Source organism: Erinaceus europaeus, chromosome 15 (assembly GCF_950295315.1).
Source record: "Erinaceus europaeus chromosome 15, mEriEur2.1, whole genome shotgun sequence".
Lineage (NCBI taxonomy): Eukaryota > Metazoa > Chordata > Mammalia > Eulipotyphla > Erinaceidae > Erinaceus > Erinaceus europaeus.
The window spans coordinates 19,669,108-19,690,361 of NC_080176.1; the positions used below are offsets into that span (position 1 = coordinate 19,669,108).

The 21,254-nt window shown below is 47.6% G+C and overlaps 1 protein-coding gene across 2 annotated transcripts in view; it reads left to right on the forward strand.

Moving 5' to 3' along the window:
• The first annotated feature begins 2,494 nt into the window (after positions 1–2,494).
• Positions 2,495–21,254, forward strand: part of KAT8 (lysine acetyltransferase 8) — a 28,085-nt gene continuing 9,325 nt past the window's right edge. The window contains exons 1-6 of one of the 2 annotated variants that reach the window (XM_060173114.1): positions 2,495–2,740; positions 9,018–9,092; positions 9,177–9,352; positions 14,999–15,052; positions 15,154–15,318; positions 15,896–15,985. In XM_060173114.1, coding sequence (XP_060029097.1) covers positions 2,530–2,740; positions 9,018–9,092; positions 9,177–9,352; positions 14,999–15,052; positions 15,154–15,318; positions 15,896–15,985 — 771 coding nt within the window. In that variant the 5' untranslated portion in view covers positions 2,495–2,529. The remainder of the gene's footprint in view (positions 2,741–9,017; positions 9,093–9,176; positions 9,353–14,998; positions 15,053–15,153; positions 15,319–15,895; positions 15,986–21,254) is intronic. The other variant, XM_060173112.1, reaches the window with a different exon arrangement.

Below are 21,254 nucleotides of genomic sequence, written 5' to 3' on the forward strand. Positions count from 1 at the left end.
CCAGGAATGAATATGCATATACATAGATATATGTATATATATTTTGCCTCCAGGGGGCAAATATATATTATTGCTGGGGCTCAGTGCCTGCACCACAAATCCACTGCTCCTGGAGGCCAGTTTTTCCTCATTTTCTTGTTATTTCTGTTGTTGGATAGGACAGAAATTGAGAGAGGAGGGGAAGGCAGAGAGGGGGAGAGGATAGACACCTGTAGACCTGCTTCACCGCCTGTGAAGCGACCCCCCTTGCAGGTGGGGAGCCGGGGGCTCGAACCATGATCCTGTGTGGGTTCTTGCTCTTCTGGCCATGTGCGCTTAACCTGCTGCGCTACTGCCCGCTCCCTTATTTATTTATTTTTTTAAACCAGAGCTCAGTTCTGGTTTACGGTGGTGCAGGGGACTGAATCTGGGACTTTGGAGCCTCAGGCATGAGAGTATGTTTGCATAACCATTATGCTACCTATCCCCACCCAAGAATATCCTTTTCCAATCATGAAGAAGAAAGGCAGTTGTTTGTATCCTCCAAAAAGGGAGGATTTTTTTTTTTTTTTTTTTTAGGCTGGTAGAAGTGTCTGGCCCATGGTGAGGTGTTAACGCCAAGCTCCCAAACTGAATGGCACAAGCCCGGGAAGGCCAGCATGAGCAGTGGCGCCCGCATTGAATCCCTGGCTTCCTCGGACTCTGTGGGTCCTTTAACAGATGCACTGAGGGCAGCAGGCGGCTCGCCCAGCCATAACCTGGCTGTGTGGAGGCTGCACGTTACGGCCCGGCAACTATGGGAGCAGAATGGATGGTGGAGCGCTGTAAAGGTGTTTGGTTAATCTTTCTGCCGCCAGGGTTTTGGCAAGAGACAGAGAGGGGAGAGAGACCACAGCATTTCTCCAGTTTGTGAAATTTCCCCTTTGCATGGGAGGTAGGGGCAGGACTTGAAACCGGACCCACAAGCAAGATAAGATCTATCACCACATAAGGTATTTCCCTAGGCTCCTCTAAGTAAAACAAACTGCAACAGGTTAAAAAAAAAATTGGGGGTCGGGCGGTAGCGCAGCGGGTTAAGTGCACGTGGCACAAAGCACAAGGACCGGTGTAAGGATCCCAGTTCGAGCCCCCGGCTCCCCACCTGCAGGGGTCGCTTCACAGGCGGTGAAGCAGGTCTGCAGGTGTCTGTCTTTCTCTCCCCCTTTCTGTCTTCCCGTCCCCTCTCCATTTCTCTCTGTCCTATCCAACAACGAATGACAACAACAATAATAACCACAACAAGGGCAACAAAGGGGAAAAAATGGCCTTCAGGAGCAGTGGATTCATGATGCAGGCACTTCTTCTTCTAGTGTTTGCCCTTCTTCCGTAGCCAGTCAACAGCATCAGGTTGAGCCTGATGTAAAGTTTCGAGACCTCCTTTGAATCTGGAGAGGTGGCAGTCGTTGACTATGTGGGTCATAGTCTGTCTGGAGCCGCGGGGGCAGTTCGGGTCGTCTCTGGCTCCCCAGCGGTGGAACATAGCGGCGCACCGGCCATGGCCTGTTGGATAGCGATTGAGGAGGGCCCAATCATAACGGGATAGTTCCAGAAATTATCCTCATGGAGGAATATAATTTGGAATCGACCAAGTGGACATGGGGGCTATGGAACCATACTGGGGCACAGTATTCTGCAGTGGAATAGCATAATGCCAGGGATGATGATCACTGTAGTGTGGAAGCGCTCATGCCCCATGAGGAGCTGGCCAGTCTTGCAATGATGTTATTCCTCGCGCCCACCTTTGCTGCAGTTTTTATGAGATGTTCGTGAAATGACAGGGTGCGATGGAGAGTAATGCCAAGATAGACTGGCTGGGCTTCATGCCGGATTCTCGTATCGCCAAGCTGCACATTAAGCTCATGCGAGGCAGGCACTGAGTCCCAGCAATAACCCTGGAGGCAAAAAAAAAATTACAAAAAGAAAGAAAAAATAAACTGGGCTGGCAAAATAGCTCACTTGGATAGTGCACTGCTTTGTCACGTGCTTGACCCCGCCTCATTGAAGGAAACCCGTGCTGTGGTCTCTCTCACAGCCTCTCTCTGCTGTCTCTTATCCACCCTGAGTTGTTCCCTTCAAGTGCAGAGAAAAGTCAGCTGAGGAGCTGGGGAGACAGCATGATGTTTCTGCTCGACTTTCAGGCTCTGAGGTTCCCGGTTCAATCCCCAGCACCACCAATAACCCAGAGCTGAGCAGGGTTCTGGTCTTTCTCTATCACTGTCTTTAAACTAAAATACAATAAAATATTAATAAAAACATTAAAGAAAAATCAACTGACTCAGGAAACTCTGACGCTGTTGCTTCAACTCTAGGCTACAGGTTGGTTTTTACACCTGGACAGAGGCAACGGGCGGAGGGAACGCCCTAGCGCGCGGTGACAGCCTACCAGCCAATGAAACTACACTACGTCACAGACCCCCCCCCCCGTCCGCAGGCACCTCTGCCACGCCGTTGCTGACCCGGAAGTAAAAGCGCCATGCGGCGCCAAGGCCTGACGTCACTTCCACCACAACGATGGCGGCACCGGGAGCTGCTGTGGCGGTTGCGGCAGCTGTTTCAGGGGTCGCTGGAGAGGTCGAGCCTGGCCCCGGGGAGAATACGGCGGTCGAGGGGACCGCTCCGTCACCGGGCCGCGTCTCCCCGCCAACTCCGGCGCGCGGCGAGCCGGAAGTCACCGTGGAGATCGGAGAAACGTACCTGTGTCGGCGGCCGGATAGCACCTGGCGTGAGGGCGGGGCCCAGGGGGCGGGGGCTGAGGGCGTGAGAACGGCGTCTCGAGAGGCTGGGAGCCTCGGGGGCGGGGCTTGACCAGGGGGCGGGGCTTGAGCCCGTGGGGCGGGGCATGAGGGCTCTGGAGCTCAGCCTCCTGCTCTGCGGCGAAATTCTTTCTGCGCGTGGGGCTCACGTTCCACTTCCGTGCACTTAATAGCTTTTCTTTTTCGTGGTAACGCTCCTCCTTCACTCACCTCTCGTCTGCGACTTCCTCGTCCGTCCTGCCCTTCAGCAAAGAGGATCTCCCTCTCTTTTTTGTATTTACCAGAGCACTGCTCAGCTCTGGCATATGGCAGTTCAGGGGATTGAACCTGGGACTTTGCCGCCTCAGGCATGAGAGTCTCTTTGCATAACCACTATGCTATCTTACCCCTGCCCGGGTATCTTTCTGAATGTAAAAATACGGGCTTCTCCCTTTCGTTGCTTAACCAAGTCCCCTAGCCAGATCAGAGCAGAAGAAGTTGCTGTTTCTGTCTTCTGCTTGGAATAGCCTTTCTTCCTTTCCTCCTTGCTCGCAAATTTGGCTAGATCTTGCTCATTCTTTTAACATATCGCCTGCCCTCCTAGCCTCCCTCCCCATATACTATATACTAGAAAGAACGAGGAAGAGAGAGAACCAGAGCATCACCCTGGCACGTGCAATGCAGGGAGTCTGTTAATAACTCAGCGCCTCATGCTTGAGTCTAAGGCTTTATCCACAAACACTGCGCCACCTCCCTGGTCACTGCTGTGCTATTCTTAACTCCCTCCAGGCATAGTGAGTCGATCCCTTCTGTATGTTCCTGCGACATTGTTTTCATACCTCAGCCACGGTATATATAAATCACCTTGTAATTGTCTGTCTTCCCTTACCCATGTGGGAATTTCTGGAGGGCAGGACTTCTTGTGATTCATTGCTGTAACCTCTGTATCCGCCAACAACACAGGATAAAGCCAGACACGCAGTGGTTACTTACTCATTTATTGAATGGTCTGCTACATGTCGGACGCTATATATATATATTTTTTGCCTCCAGGGTTATTGCTGGGGCTCACTGCCTGCACCATGAATCTACTGCTCTTGGAGCCCATTTTTTTCCCCTTTTGTTGCCCTTGTTGTTGTAGCCTTGTGGTTATTATTGTTATTGTTGATGTCGTTCGTTGTTGGATAGGACAGAGAGAAATGGAGAGAGGAGGGGAAGACAGAGAGGGGGAGAGAAAGACAAGACACCTGCAGAACTGCTTCACCGCTTGTGAAGCGACTCTCCTGCAGGTGGGGAGCGGGGGCTCGAACCGGGGTCCTCACGGATCCTTGCTCTTTGTGCCACGTGCGCTTAACCCTCTGCGCTACCGCCGGACCCAATCGGGTGCTATTCTTTTTTTTTTTTTTTAGGTTTTTTTTTTTTAAATGTTTATTCCCTTTTGTTGCCCTTGTTGTTTTATTGTTATCGTCGTTGTTGGATAGAACAGAGAGAAATGGAGAGAGGAGGGGAAGACAGAGAGAGGGAGAGAAAGACAGACACCTGCAGACCTGCTTCACCGCCTGTGAAGCGACTCCCCTGCAGGTGGGGAGCCGGGTTCGAACCGGGATCCTTCTGCCGGTCCTTGTGCTTTGCGCCACCTGCGCTTAACCCGCTGCGCTACAGCCCGACTCCCTCGGTCGCTATTCTTAAGCATTTAGAGGCAGGGCCAGGCTGTGGCGCACCTGGTTAAGCGGTCGCTCACATTATAGTGTTCAGGGACCCGGGTTCAATCCCCTGGTCCCCATCTGCAGGGGGAAAGCTTCACCAGTGGCGAAGCAGGGCTGCAAGTGTTTCTTTGTCTCCCTCTCTACCTCACCCTGCCTTCTCACAAGGACCTGGGCTCCAGGCCCAGATCTTCCTCGAAAGGGAAAGCTTCACAAGCAGATGTCCCTCTTTCTCTCTCCATCTCCCCCTACCCCCTCTCTCTTTGTCCTATTAAGTAAAAAAAAAGAAAAAAAAGTAGCCACTAGCAGGGGTCAATTCCTTGTGGAGTCACCAAGCCCCAGTGATAACCCTGGTGTCAGGAGAAAAAAAGGTGGGGGAGGGGCAGGTGATGGTACATCTGGTTGAACGCACATGTTACAATCCACAAGGACCCAGGCTCAAGCCCCTGGCCCCCACCTGAAGGGGGAAAGCTTTTCAAGTGGTAAAGCAGTGCTGCAGGTGTCTCTCTGTCAAGAGTTAGTTCTTGGACTGAGGAGATAGTACAATATCTACATAGTATTTATGCAAAAAAGACGTGTCCAAAACACCTACAGTCCCCGATTCTACCCCCTCCCTGTACCACCATAAGCCAGAGCTAAGCACGGCTCTGTTAAAAAAGAAGAGTTGCTGCTTTACCACTTGCTGGCCCTGCCTTGGCTTCTCCTCCCAGGACTTAGACACACGTGAAGCTGAACTTCCATAATCAACTCATCTCATGGGCCTGGCCTTTTCTTACTCCTGCCGTTAATTGCTTTTTTTTTTTTTTTTTTTAACAGAGCATTGATCAGCTCTGGCTTACAGTAGTGCAGGGGATTGAACCTGGTACTTTGAAGCTTCTTGCATGCGAGTCTGTTTGCATAACCATTATGCTATCTACCCCTGCTCCTCCTTGTAATAAACTTTTGATAGTTTAAACCAAAAGTAAACAAACAAATAAAAAAAAGAAAGGGCTGGGTAGTGGTCTGGGAGGTGGTGTATTGGATAAAGCACTGGACTTTCAAGCATGAGGTCCTGTGTTTGATTCCTGGGAGCACATGTACCAGAGTGTTGTCTGGTTCTTTCACCTTCTTATCCCTCTCATTAATAAATAAATAAAATATTTTAAAAAACAGGCTGGGAAGATAGCATAATGGTTATGCAAAAATACTCCCATGCCTGAGGCACCAAAGTCCCAGATTCGATTCCCTGCACCACCATAAACCAGAGCTGAGCAGTACTCAAAAAAAAAAAAAGAGGGGCCAGGTGGTGGCGCACCTGGTTGAACGCACATGTTACAGTGCACAAGGACCCAGGTTGGAGCCCCTGGTCCCCACCTGCAGGGGAAAGCTTCACAAGTGGTGAAGTAGTGCTGCAGGTGTCTCTCTGTCTCTCTCCCTATCACCCCCTTCTCTCTCAATTTCTGACTGTCTCTACCCAACAGATAAATATTTAAAAAAAGATTTAAAAAATTTAAAAAGAAAAGAGAAAAATAAAATTAGTTTTTGTTTGTTTTGTTTTGTTTTACCAGAGCACTGTTCAGGTATGGTGGTGTGGAGGATTGAAATGGGCACCCTGGACCTCAGGCACGAGAGTCTGTTTGCATAACCATTATGCTGTCTCTCCTACCCAACTAAGTAGTTCTTGAGGGATGGTGGTGGCACACCGGTAAAATGTGCAGGTTACCGTGCCCAAAGACTGGGGCTTAAGCCCATGGTCCCCACCTGCAGGGGAGAATTTTAGGAGCAGTGCTGCAGGTGTCTCTGCCTCTCTTCTTATCTTTATCATACATATCCATATATATGTGTGTGTGTATATATATATATATATATATATATATATATATATATATATATTGAGATTTTACTTATTAATGAGGAAGATAGGAGGAGAGAGCGAGAAAGAACCAAATATCACTTTGACACATATGCTGCCGGGAATTGAACTTGGGACCTCACGCTTTACCCACTGCCCCATCTCCCAGACCACTTTTTATTTACTTTCTTGTCTCCAGGGTTATTGCTGAGGCTCTGTGCTGGTGCTATGACTCCACAGCTCAGTAGCCTTTTTCTCCTTTTCTTCCTTTTTTCTATTTTATTCAATAGGACAAAGAAAAATTGAGAAGGGAGAGGGAGCTAGAGAGGGGGAGAGAAAGACAGACACCTGTAGACCTGTTCCACTGCTTAAGAAGCATCCCAGCTTCAAGTGAGGAGCTCGCCTGAAGCCTGGTTCTTGCTCATAGTACTGTGTGTGCTTAACTGGGTATGCCACCACCCAGCTTCCTGTTTTGCTGTATATATTTAACCCAGGTTCAAGCTCAGCCCACACCACATTGAAGGGAGTTTTGATCTCTATCTTATTCTTTAAAGATTTTATATTATTTTTAAATATTTTTACTTATTAGTTAGAGACAGGAAATGAGAAGGAAGGCGGAAGTAGAGAGACAACTGCAGGGGCCGGCTTTGGGCTCTCAAGCATGAGGTCCTGAGTTTGATCCCCAGCAGCACATGTGCCAGAGTGATGTCTGGTTCTTTCTCTCTCCTCCTATCTTTCTCATCAAGAAATAAAAATCTTAAAAAGAGAGAGAGGGAGAGAGAGAGAAAGAAAGAAATGGCCAGCGGCAGTTGTGGAGTTGTGTAGACACAAAGCCTGTGATAACCCTGGTAGCAAAAAAAAAAAAGTGTGTGTGGGGGGGACTAGGTCTTGCTGTGCCTGGAGAGGTGAACACTGGTTCAGTCCCTGGCATCACATATGCCAGAGTGGTGCTCTGTTTCTCACTCCTCCATCATAAATAAATAATATATACTGTTTGAACGAAAGTAATTGTAATTCAAACTTTCTGTTTTATTCAGTGTACCAGCGAATGAACACAAGGATCTTGCACATTTACGGTCCCAGTTTTTGTTTTTATCTTTATTGTGACATATATGTGTGTGTGTATATATATATATATATATAATATATATAATATATATAATTTCACATATATAATATATATGTATTCTTAAAGAAAAGCATTGGATTTAATTTTATTTAACCAGCTGAGTATTGCTCAGCTCTGATTTATGGGGATACCAGCTGAAGCTTGAACCTAGGAGTTCAGAGCCTCAGGTGTGAAGTTATTTGCAGAACCACTTTTTAAAAAAATGTCTTAAATTTATTTTCCCTTTTCTTGCCCTTGCTTTTTTTTTTTTTATTGTTCTTGTAGTTATTGTTGTTGTTATTGATGTTGTCATTGTTGGATAGGACAGAGAGGGGGAGAGAAAGATAGACAACTGCAGACTTGCTTTACTGCTTGTGAAGTGACTCCCCTGCAGGTGGGGATCCGGGGGCTTGAAACCGGGATCCTTACACCGGTCCTTGTGCTTTGCACCACGTGCACTTAATCCACTGCATTATGGCCCGACTCCCTGCATAACCACTTTGATACCTCCCCAGCAATGTCTTTTTTTTTTTTTCTTAAAGATTTTATTTATTTATTAATGAGAAAGATAGGAGGTGGGGGTCGATGTTTAACGTTGTTGTAGTTATTGTTGTATAGTACACACATATCTAGGTCTGGCTAAGCCCCACTTTCTCATTTGTAAATTAAGAAAAATCTGGCCTGGAATGCCAGAGTGGTCCAGGAGGTGGCACAGTGGATAAAGTGAGTACGCAGTGAACTCTAAGCATGAGGTCCTGAGTTCAGTCTCTGGTGGCACATGTACCAGAGAGATGTGCTGGTTCTCTTTCTCTCCTTGGATCTGTCTCATTAGTAAATAAATACAATCTGGGGGGTCGGGTGGTAGAGCAGCAGGTTAAGTGCACATGGTGCAAAGTGCCAGGACCAGCATAAGGATCCGGGTTCGAGTCTCTAGCTCCCCACCTGCAGGGGAGTCGCTTCACAAGTGGTGAAGCAGGTCTGCAGGTATCTTTCTCTCCTCCTATGTCTTCTGCTCCTGTCTCCATTCCTCTCTGTCCTATTCAATAACAATGACATCAGTAACAACGATGACAACAATAATAACCACAACAACCTTAAACAACAAGGGCAACAAAAGAGAAAAAAGTGGCCTCTAGAAGCAGTGGATTTGTGGTGCAGGCACCGAGTCCCAGCGATAACCCTGGAGGCAGTAAATAAACAAATAAAATACAATACAATCTTTAAATAAGTAGATGGGGGTCGGCCAGTGGCACACCTGGTTTAGCACACCTACTGCCATGTTCAAGGACCCACGGTCAAGCCGGCCGGGGGAAGCTTCATGAGCGGTGAAGCAGTGCTGTAGGTGTCTCTTTCTCTTTCCCCCTCTTCATCTCTCTCCTCCCTCTCAATTTCTCTCTGTTTTATCAAAAGGGGGAAAACGGATGCCAGGAGCACAGGATTTGTGGTGCAGGCACCAAGCCCCAGTGATAACCCTGGTGGCAAAAGAGAAATGGCAGGGTGTAGACAGGCGAGGGTCACGTATACTTGGCCCTGGCATGTGGAGACTGCTCCCCACCCAGCGTGAGGGGCCCTTTGGCCTCAACCACACCGCCCTTCCTCACGCTCCTTGCCTGTCTCCTTTACAGATTCTGCTGAAGTGATCCAGTCTCGAGTGAATGACCAGGAGGGCCGAGAGGAATTCTATGTCCACTACGTGGGCTGTGAGTCACTTGGGATCCCCAGGCCAGGATGGGGGCTAGGAGGGTGGCAGGGGCAGCACCCTCACAGCCCGTCTGTCCTCACAGTTAACCGGCGGCTAGATGAGTGGGTAGACAAGAACCGGCTGGCGCTGACCAAGACGGTGAAGGAAGCCGTGCAGAAGAATTCCGAGAAGTACTTGAGCGAACTGGCAGAGCAGCCCGAGCGCAAGATCACGCGAAACCAAAAGCGCAAACACGATGAGATCAACCATGTGCAGAAGGTCGGGGTCCCTTCCTTTCCCCAGGGCCCTGGGAGGCTTGGCTGCCTTTGCCAGCTCCGTGGGTCCTGGTGCTAATCCCACAGCAGCTTCTATGCCTTCAAGTCCAGTGTGTATTAGGGACTTGACCTGCCTCTATTCATGCACGCTTTAAGATTTTCTTTTTCTATTCTTTCTTTATTTAAAATTTTTTATATTTATTTATTTTCCCTTTTGTTGCCCTTGTTGTTTATTGTTGTTGTAGTTATTGTTCTTGTTACTGATGTCGTCGTTGCTGGATAGGACAGAGAGAAATGGAGAGAGGAGGGGAGGACAGAGAAGGGGAGAGAAAGATAGACACCTGCAGACCTGCTTCACCTCCTGTGAAGCGACTCTCCTGCAGGTGGGGAGCCGAGGACTTGAACCGGGATCCTTAACGCAGGTCCTTGCTTTGTGCTGCGTGTGCTTAACCCGCTGCGCTACCGCCCAACTCCCTCTTTTTCTATTCTTTTTTGATAGGACACAGAGAATTTGATGGGACGGCAAGGGAGAGAGGGAGGGAGAGAGGCACAGGGACACCTGCAGTACTTCTTTTACAACTTGGGAAGTTCCCCTCCTACAGGAGATGCCACTACATGCATTCTTTTTGGATAGTGACAGAGAAATTGAGAGAGGCGGAGATAGAGAAGGAGAGAAAGAGATACCTGCAGTACTACTTCACTGCTTGTGAAGCGTCCCCTCTGCAGGTGGGACCAGGGCTTGGACCCAGATCCATGACCATATTAATGTGTGCACTCTACTGAAAGCGCCACCACCTGACTCCTCTTCATACACGCCCTCATTTCCTTTCCTTTTCCTTTGTCTTTTTCTTTTAATTGCCACCAGGGTTATCGCTGGGGCTCAATGCTAGCACCACAAATCCACCTCTCCTGACATTCCCCTTTTTTCCTATTTTTTATTTTGATAGAACAAAAGGAATAGAGAGGGGAGAGGGAGAGGGAGAGAAAGAGACACCTGCAGACCTGCTTTACCACTTGTGTAGCTTCTCCCTTGCAGGTGGGGAGTGGGGACTGGAACCTGGGTCCTTATGCTTGGTAATGTGTGTGCTTAACCGGTGCACCACCACCCGGCTCCTCTTCTCTTCATGCACTCTTAACACAAAGAACAGCACGAGAATCAGAGAGGGACGGGCTTGTCTGCTTTCACCCAGCAAGGGTGACACCATGCTGGGACTGGACTGGAAGCCTTCTGTACAGTTGGCTCTTCGTCACCTGTGTCACGCTGGACAAAATGACTTGAAGTCAAAGTGGTAGAAGAGAATGAGTGATACTGGGCCCATGCTCTTGCCAAGCACTGTGCTAAGGACAGTTTGTTTCAGTTCATCCTGCAACACCACAAGGACAATTATTTCTTCTCATAGGCGAGGAGGAAACAGGACAAGAGAGGTTAAGTAACTTAGCCCAGGTGACATAGCTAGTAAATGGTGGGCTGGGAGCAGAAGAATAAGGCCAAACTTTTATTGGCTTCTGAGACAAAGTATTATTTTCTTTCTTTCTTTCTTTCTTTCTTTCTTTCTTTCTTTCTTTCTTTCTTTTTTAAGATTTTATTTATTTATTAATGAGAAAGATAGAAGAGAAAGAACCAGAACCAGATATCACCCTGGTACATGTGCTGCCAGGGATTGAACTCAGGACCTCATGCTTGAGAGTCTAGTGCCTTAGCCACTGTGTCACCTCCTGGACCACTGGGTTAAGTATTTTAATAATGATCTCACTGAAGATTGACAGTATAGGATAGGGGTTATCATCCCCATTTAAGGGGGAGGGACAAAAAGATCTGGGAACTAGTTGATTTGCCAGCCAGATTGGCTACTTTGGAGCACAAGCCCTTACCTGTGACTTTACCATAATCCCAGGAATCAGGTCATTTGTTTTCAAATCCTGGATTCTTTTCAGCAAGCCAGCCTTGGGTAGTGGGTTACTTTCCTCCCACTCTGAGTCTCAGTTCATTTCTTTCTCCCTTCCTCCCTCCCTTCCTTCCTTTCCTTTTTTTTTAATATATATATACTTATTTTTCTCTCTTTCTTTCTTTTTCTTTCTTTCTCTCTTTCTAGCAGAGTACTGCTCAGCTCTGGGTTATGGTGGTACAGGTTATTGAACCTGGGACTTTGGAGCCTTACGCATGAGAGTCTCTTTGCATAAGCATTATCCTATCTCCCTGCACCTGAGTCTTGATTTCTTGATTTGTAAAATGGGGAATCCAGGCAAGAAAGAGGTTTGTCTTTCTCTGCCAAGTCTCTTCTTGGTGGAACTGGGCAGCAGCGTTTTCTAAACTCTGCAACTCAGCTGCTCCCTGAATTGTGACCACCGTTTAATTATATTTTTTCTTTTTTTAAAAAAAGATTTTATTTATTTATTAATGAGAGAGATAGGAGGAGAAAGAAAGAACCAGACATCGCTCTGGCACATGTGCTGTCAGGGACCAAACTCAAGACCCCATGCTTTAGAGTCCAGTGTTTTATCATCACTTGCACCACCTCCCGGACCACACTAATTATTTTTTTTCAAATGAAAGAGAGTACAAGATAGAAAGTATCAGATGCACTGCACCTTATTAAAAAGGTAAGTCTTGCTTTGAGAAGCTTTTGTTTAGCTTCAAAGGCACTGTGTACACAAACACGTCGACTGCTTTGTGGTGCTCACTGCACTGCCTGCTGCGGGTTATGACTAAGAAACAAGGGGACACCCCCCCCCAACTAGAGAGATCTCTCAAGGCCATGGCAATCCTGTTCTGCTGAGCTTCCTCTGTTGAATGAAAATGCTCTGTGTTCTGCCCACTCTCGGAGCCACCAGCTGCTTATAGCTGTTATATTCATGAAATCAGTTCAGCGTGACAAAGCATTACACCTTTAAAAAAATTTTTTTTTCCCCCAGAATACTGTTCAGTCCTGGCTTGTGTGGGGGATTGAACCTCAGAACATCAGGCAGGAAAGTCTTAGTGCATCACTACTCTTCTGTCTGCTCAGCCCAAGAATCAAGCCTTTTCTAAATGGAATGTTTTGACATAAACACATGTAGCAGACAGCTAAGGTTTATATTTAGTTCGCCAACCACTTTGCACTGACTGTCAAACTAGGTCTCAGAGATGTACTTCAAACTGGCCGTCAGCAGGGTGGATAACGGACTGGGGCCAGGGAGACAGCGCCAGAGCTGGGGCCACAGCCTTCCTGCCTGAGGCCCCAGAGACCCCAGAAGCCCCAGCCAGGTCCAGTCCCCAGCACTACCGTGAAGCACAGCTGAGCAGGGCTCTGGTTTATTAATAGTAGCATTATTTTTATTTAATGCACATTTTCATTATTTTGGATAGATATGGAGAAATTTAGAGGGAATAGGGAGAGCAAGGCCAGGTGGTGGTACACCTTGTTAAGCACGCATATTACAGTACACAAGGACCTGGGTTCAAGCCTCCCAGCCCCACCTGCAGGGAGGAATCTTTACAAGAGGTGAAAAAGTGCTGCGAGTATCTCTCTTTTCCCCTCTTCCCTCTCGATTTCTCTCTGTCTGTAGCCAAAGAATACATAAATAATGATAATAGTATATCTTAAAGTATAAATAATGGTCATAATAGAGAGAACTGCAGAATGTTTCACTGCTTGTGAAGCTTCCCCCCTGAAGGTGGGAACCAGGGACTTGAACACGGGTCCTTGCATGATACATGTTCTCAACCAGGTGGACTACCACCGGGTCCCTTAGTAGTTTTATTATTTTTAAAGATGACAATGGCCAACGGTGAAGAAATTGGATAACCAGCAAGCTAACAATCAGCCAGGTTCTTCAGAACCCAATTCATGTTTGATCTGAAATAAAAGGCAGCCTTTAAGAAAAGTAGTGTTTTTGTAGTTCTTTCCCGAACTTGCCAAAGAGGAATGTGTCCTGTGAGAATTGGGAACTGTGTCTCAAGTTCTGTGACCTCGACGCTTTGTGCCTCAGTTTCCCCACTGTGCAGTGTGGGGTAATGAGTTCATCAGTCACAGGCTCCCCATGAGGACTGGATGGGGTGATGCGTGTGGAGCATTGGGCACCTGGGATAAATGGCAGCTGACTCATCCCTCAGGGTGAGTGACCTCACCCCTCTCTGCCTGTCGCTGTTTCCATAAAGTAAAAATGAGAAATCTGTATTGCAGCAGCAAAGAGCCCACAGTGGGGAAGAGGTGGCAGGGTCAGACACTGGCTCCTGCCTTTCAGTTCTGGGAAAGACTGCCATCCATTTCCGTAGGATCTAGAGCTGCTTCTTGGGGTCCCTTTCAGTTCTGGGAAAGACTGCCATCCATTTCCGTAGGATCTAGAGCTGCTTCTTGGGGTCCCTTTCAGTTCTGGGAAAGACTGCCATCCATTTCCGTAGGATCTAGAGCTGCTTCTTGGGGTCCCTTTCAGTTCTGGGAAAGACTGCCATCCATTTCCGTAGGATCTAGAGCTGCTTCTTGGGGTCCCTTTCAGTTCTGGGAAAGACTGCCATCCATTTCTGTAGGATCTAGCGCTGCTTCTTGGGGTCCCCCCTGTGTTGCCAGACTGTGTTTAGCTCCTCCTAGAGAACCTGTCCCAGGAACAGGACACTGTGGGGGTGGCATGATGTATAGTCGATGCTCTCTGAGGACTTGAAAAAGCAGGTGGGGACAGTCACAGGAGATGGGCCACCACTATGTCCCCGACTTGGGAAGGGGGTTCCACATAGAGGGAGGCCTGTATCCTCCAGAGGAATTCAGCCAGGCCTCCAAGAAGGGGTGGTAGAGGGTGAGGGGGTCCTTGCTGGGCCTTGAAGGACAGGACAGGCCCGGTAAAAACAATTCCACATGCTGGCTTGTGCTTGCGTCACCATCATGATTCATGTGCTTGGGCTCCGCGAGGCTTGAGTAAACATTTTCTGGCAGCACTGGAGAGGGAAAGGCATTCGAGTAGAAGATGTGAGGGCCAGAGAACGTCGTGTACACACATGGGGGCCAAGTCTAGAGGCTGGCGGCCTCAGGAGGCCTCAGCAGTCGTGCAGACTTCAGAGGGTGTTGGTAGTTGTGAGGCGAGCAAGAGAGAATTCTAGAAGCGATGCCAGAAATGTGCAGATCATGTTGCTAGGACTTGGAGGGTAGTTGAACACCAGGCAGAGGGAGAAGGTAGGAGAGCAGGGCTGTCACTGGTCTTGGGCAGTAGGACTGAGGGGGACTAGTTTCCCAATGAGGTGGAGGACCCAAGAGGAAGCACAGGTTTGCATGGGGGGGGGGTAGCTGAGTTTCCTCGGCTCACCGAGAGTCTGGCTGGGCTGGGGCTGGGGAAGAAGTCAAACACAAGAGGACAAGCACCTTATCCCATCTGTCTCCTGTGAACGTCGGCAGAGCTGGATGGGTCCCATTGTAAAGCCAAAGCCTCCAGATCCTCACTCTGTTCACCTGGCAAAAGGTCCAAACTTGAGCATTAGGGACTTCTAGGATGGGGGGGAGGGGGGAATGGGCAGGATGGAGGGGCTTGGACCAGCCAGCTGCAGGACCAGGTAAAAGTAAGTCTCTTTGTAAGTGCTCATGACTGCCCTTTCAAGGGTGAGGTCTGGAGCGGCCCTGGGCTCAGGCTCAGGAAAGGGACAGGCTGGCTGCCCTTCGTCACCTCTGTCCCCTTCCTTGCACAGACCTATGCAGAGATGGACCCCACCACGGCGGCCTTGGAGAAGGAGCACGAGGCGGTAAGTGGGGCGGGGGTCCCAGCTGTGGGCGTCCCCTCCCCCCTGCTCTCCTCAGCCCCAGTGGAGCCAGCCCCTGCCTTCCCCTCTCCCCTGACCCACAGATCACCAAGGTGAAGTATGTGGACAAGATCCACATCGGAAACTATGAGATCGACGCCTGGTACTTCTCCCCATTCCCCGAAGACTATGGGAAGCAGCCCAAGCTCTGGCTCTGCGAGTACTGCCTCAAGTACATGAAATTTGAGAAGAGCTACCGCTTCCACCTGGTGAGGCTAGGCCTGGCTGGGCTGGCGAGAGGTGGGCGGTGAGGCTAGGCCTGGCTGGGCTGGCGAGAGGTGGGCGGTGAGGCTAGGCCTGGCTGGGCTGGCGAGAGGTGGGCGGTGAGGCTAGGCCTGGCTGGGCTGGCGAGAGGTGGGCGGTGAGGCTGAGGGCAGTCGGGTACCTAGGTGCAGAAGAGGAAGGAAGCACAGTTCCTGAACAGGATGTGGGCAAGTGGGAAAAGCCAGGTGTTTGCACAGGGTGGGATCCGCCACACAAGTGCGAGCTCTGGGCAGTGCAGGTGTGTTGTCACGGGTGAGTAAGATGCCTGTGGAGCCAAGCTGAGCTGGACTCGAAACCATTTCGGTGTGACCTTAGGGCCAGTGGCTTGACCTCTCTGAGCATTGGCTGCCCCCTCTGTGAAATTGGCTGTTTCCTAGGGAGGGGAGATGACTTGATAGAGGTGGAGTGTTACACATTGGAGGAGAGAGAAGAGAAAGTGGCTCCAAGCCACTCGGGATGGGATGGGGGGCACCTGGTAGGGGACCCTGGGGTCTCAGGCCTGTCTTCCCACCCCTGTGCCAGGGCCAGTGCCAGTGGCGGCAGCCCCCAGGGAAGGAAATCTACCGCAAGAGTAACATATCTGTGTACGAGGTGGATGGCAGAGATCACAAGGTGAGTCGGGGTGAGCACTGGAGCCCCTAGACAACCCTTACCACCAGCCAGGGTAGAGCCAGCATCAGAAGGAACCACACACGATCCGGAACTGTCCCTGACTAGAGCCCTGGACTTAAAAGCATGAGGTCAAAGTCCCATCCCTGGTATTGCATGTGCTGGTGTGAAGCTGGTTCCTTCTCATTAGTAAATGAATAAGTTAGGGGAATGGGCCAGGTGGTGGCACACTTGGTTGAGTGCACGAGTTATCTTGCACAAGGACCTGGGTTCAAGCCCCCGGTTCCCACCTACAGGGGAAAGCTTTGCGAGAGGTGAAGCAGAGCTGTAGGTGTTGCTCTTGTCTCTCTCTTTTCCTTTCCTTTCCTTTTTTTTTTTTAAAGAATTTATTTATTTATGAGAAAGATAGGCAGAGACATCACTCTGGTACATGTGCTGCCGGGGACTGAACTCAGGACCTCATGGTTGAGAATCCAGTGCTTTATCCACTGCGCCACCTCCTGGGCCACTCTTCTTCTTCTTTTTTTAAATAATAATTATTTATTTATTTATTTTTAAAATATTATTTATTCCCTTTTATTGCTCTTGTTGTTTTATTGTTGTAGTTATGAATGATGTCGTTGTTGTTGGATAGGACAGAGAGAAACGGAGAGAGGAGGGGAAGACAGAGGGGGAGAGAAAGACAGACACCTGCAGACCTGCTTCACCGCTTGTGAAGCGACTCCCCTTCAGGTGGGGAGCTGGGGGCTTGAACCGGGATCCTTAGGCTGGTTCTTGCACTTTGCGCCACCTGCGCTTAACCCGCTGCGCTACAGAATAATAATAATTTTTTTAAAAGATTTTATTTATTTATTAATGAGAAACATAGGAGGAGAGAGAAGGAGCCAGACATCACTCTGGTACATGTGCTGCCGGGGACTGAATTCAGGACCTCATGCTTGAAAGTCCAATGCTTTATCCACTGCGCCACCTCCCAGACCACAATAATTACTATATTTTTATTTAATTCTTTTCCTTTTGTTGCTCTTGTTGTTTATCATCATTGTTGTTATTATTGTTTTTGTTATTGCTGTCGTTGGATAGGACAGAGAGAAATGGAGAGAGATGGGGAAGACAGGAGGAGAGAGAGATAGACACCTGGAGATCTGCTTCACCGCTTGTGAAGCGACTCCCCTGCAGGTGGGGAGCTGAAGGCTTGAACTGGGATCCTGATGTTGGTCTGTGCACTTTGCGCCATGTGTGCTTAACCCACTGCGCCTCTGCCCAGCTCCCACAGCTCTCCTTTTCTGTCACTCCTTTCCCTCTCAGTTTCTGCCTGTGTCTGTCAAATAAATAACTAAATAAAGATAATACAAAACATTAAAAGCAATTAAAAAAATTTTTTTTGGTCATCTCAGGGGCTTCATTGCTCCAGGATGACATTTCCAGATAGAAAGAGGAAGAGACACACAGAGAGGAGTAAAAATAAAAAATAATGGGAGTCGGGTGGTAGTGCAGCGAGTTAAGTACACATAGCACAAAGCACAAGGACCAGCGTAAGGATCCCAGTTTGAGCCCCCGGCTCCCCACCTGCAGTGGAGTTGCTTCACAGGCAGTGAGCAGGTCTGCAGGTGTCTATCTTTCTCTCCCCCTCCTCTCTCCATTGCTCTCTGTCCTATCCAACAATGACAGCATCAACAACAACAATAAAACAAGGGCAACAAAAAGGGAATAAATTAATAAATATTAAAATAAAATTAAAAAAAAGAAAAAAGTGGTCCGGGAGGTGGCGCAGTGGCTAAGGCACTAGACTCTCAAGCATGAGGTCCCGAGTTCCATCCCTGGCAGTACATGTACCAGAGTGATGGCTGTCTTTCTCTCCTCCTATCTTTCTCATAAATAAATAAATAAATAAATAAATTCTTAAAAAAAAAAAAGTCCTGGAGTCGGGCGGTAGTGTAGTGGGTTAAGCGCATGTGGCGCAAAGTGCAAGGACCTGTGTAAAGATCCTGGTTTGAGCCCCCGGCTCCCCACCAGCAGGGGAGTCACTTCACAAGTGGTGAAGCAGGTCTGCAGGTGTCTGTCTTTCTCTCCCCTTCTCTGTCTTCCCCTCCTCTCTCCATTTCTCTCTGTCCTATCCCCACAACAACGACATCAATAACAACAATAATAACTACAACAATATACAACAAGGGAAACAAAAGGGAATATTTAATAAAATAAATATTAAAAAAAAATTTTTTTAAGTCCCACAGTATCAAACTTTCCATAAATGTAATGGGGGCCAGGACTGAACCTGGGTTGTGCTCATGGCAAAGCAGCACAGAGTCCAAGTGAGCTATTTGACTGACCCATAAACAAATCTTTAAAAAAATAAGTAGGGGGCCGGGTGGTAGCGTGGCGGGTAAAGTGCATGTGGCACGAAGCAAGTGTAAGAACTGGTGCAAGGGGGAGTCTGGCTGTAGCGCCGCCAGTTAAGTGCAGGTGGCGCAAAGCGCAGGGACTGCGTAAGTATCCTGGTTCGAGCCCTGGCTCCCCAACTGCAGGGGAGTTGCTTCACAGGTGGTGAAACAGGTCTGCAGGTATCTTTCTCTCCCCCTCTCTGTCTTCCCCCTCCTCTCTTCACTTCTCTCTGTCCTATCCAACAATGATGACAACAATAATAACTACAACAATAAAACAACAAGGGCAGCAAAAGGGAATAAATAAATAAAATTAAATTAAATTAAAAAAAAAGGAATGGGACTTCCGGAGGCGGAGCTACGAGCAGCAGATCGCTTTCTCTCCTCTCTTCTCCTCTCCTCTCCTCTCCTCTCCTCTCCTCTCCTCTCCTCTCCTCTCCTCTCCTCTCCTCTCCTCTCCTCTCCCGGATCAACTAGGAATACCAAAGGAGACCACCCGGACCGAAACAAGACAGGACTAGAATGACCACAGGAACCCAGTAAATCACCCGTGAGTACAAACACGCGTGGCTGGTGACAGAGAGGAGAGAGGGGCCTAAGGAGAGATTAAGTGGCTGCTAACAGTTCAACAGTTTATCAGTGGAGATACCACCTCCAGTCTGCTCCACAACAAGGGGACAGCTGAAGGGAGGAAAGGACTCCCCAGAGCCTCACCAAGTGCAACTCTGAGTCTCCATTGCTACTACCCTCAGAATCTGGAGCAGCAACAGGGAGGGACACCAGGGTACAGAGATCTAACCAGGAAACTCAGGAGAAGACCTATACCTCCTTGGCATAGCTGAGGGGCTGTGAAAGTCTCTTTGCATAACCACTGGATTATCTCTGCCACACCCTGCTTTATCTCTTGGTCAGGAGTCAGTGATTAAGCGAAGAAGCCTATTGATAGTTAAAAAGCCCTCAGGCACCAATAGCCTACAGGGAAGAAAAAAAAGAGGCTTTTACACCACTGAGCTCCAACTCAGGGATTGAAAAAAACTGTTAACTTCCACCACAGTAAACCCTTTAATTAAATTACTTAGACACAAGTCAATCCAGGCAATAGCGATCAATAATTTGAAAAGTACTGATAAAGGGAACTCATAATAACATAATATATAAAATGGTTAAAACAACAAGAAAAAATATTGGAGACTCGAACCAGGACAAGAGTCCAGCTAAAAGTCCTCCAGAGGGCGAAGCACAAAACAACGAGTTCAACATCCAAACATTAGCTAAGGAAATAATAACAGGAGTGAGTAAAGAATTTGAAAAAATTGTAATGAGAAATGCAGGAACAACAAATGAGAATATGGAAGAAAATTCTAATAATCTCATGGTTATTAGAGAGCTGAAAGCTGAAATCTCTGAGCTAAGAAGGCAACTAGCTGAACAAGCTAAAACAGTATCAGAGCAGGGCAACAAAATAGATGAACTCCAGAAAGCAGTAGAGGGCAGAGAGAATAGAATCTATGAGGCTGAAGATAGAATTAGCAAGATTGAGGATGAATTAGAGACAACTAAAAAAGAAGTAAGAGATCTCAAAAAGAGATTAAGAGATGCTGAAAACAACAACAGAGTCCTATGGGATGATTTCAAAAGAAACAATATACGCATTATTGGCTTACCAGAGGAAGAAAGAGAAGGAGAGGAAGAAAGCATTCTCCAGGCCATAATAGCTGAAAATTTCTCTAGACAACACCAAAGACAAAGATTCAAGAAGCCCAGAGGGTCCCAAACAGAATTAACCCAGACCTAAAGACACCAAGACATGTCATACTTAGAATGGAAAGGAATAAGGATAAAGAAAGGATCCTCAAGGCTGCAAGAGAAAAAACAAAGAGTCACCTACAAAGGAAAACCCGTAAGATTAGCAGCAGACTTCTCCATACAAACACTACAGGCCAGAAGAGAATGGCAAGATATCTATCGAGTGCTCAATGAGAAAGGCTTTCAGCCAAGAATACTATATCCTGCTAGATTGTCATTCAGACTAGATGGAAGCATCAAAACCTTCTCAGACAAGCAACAGTTGAAGGAAGCAACCATTACCAAGCCTGCCCTGAAAGAAGTTCTGAAAGGGCTCCTATAAACAACCAGACCACCACAAATAGGACATATATCAGAACACTCTAAAACTCTACAAGAATGGCGTTAAAATATCTTCAATCTTTGATATCAATAAATGTGAATGGCCTGAATTCACCTATTAAAAGACACAGAGTAGGAAGATGGATCAGAAAACACAACCCAACAATATGTTGTCTACAGGAAACTCACCTAACGCAACAAGACAAACACAGACTTAAAGTGAAAGGATGGAAAACTATCATTCAAGCCAATGGCCCACAAAAAAGGGCAGGAACAGCTATTCTCATATCTGACATGATAGACTTCAAAATAGATAAGATTAAAAAAGATAGGAATGGACACTACTTAATGCTCAGAGGATCAGTCAATCAAGAGGACTTAACAATTATTAACCTCTATGCACCCAATGAGAAGCCATCTAAATACATCAAACTTCTACTGAAAGAGCTACAGCAATATATTAACAGTAACACAATCATAGTAGGGGACTTCAACACCCCACTATCTCAACTTGACAGATCATCCAGGAAGAAAATCAGTAAAGACATAAGGGAGCTAAATGAAGAGATAGATAAACTAGAACTATTGGACATTTTCAGAGTCATTCATCCCAAGAAACTGGAATACACATTTTACTCAAATCCACATGGATCATTCTCAAGGATAGACCATATGTTAGGCCACAAAGACAGCATCAGCCTAGTCAAGAGCACTGAAATCATCCCAAACATCTTCTCAGACCACAGTGGAATTAAACTAACACT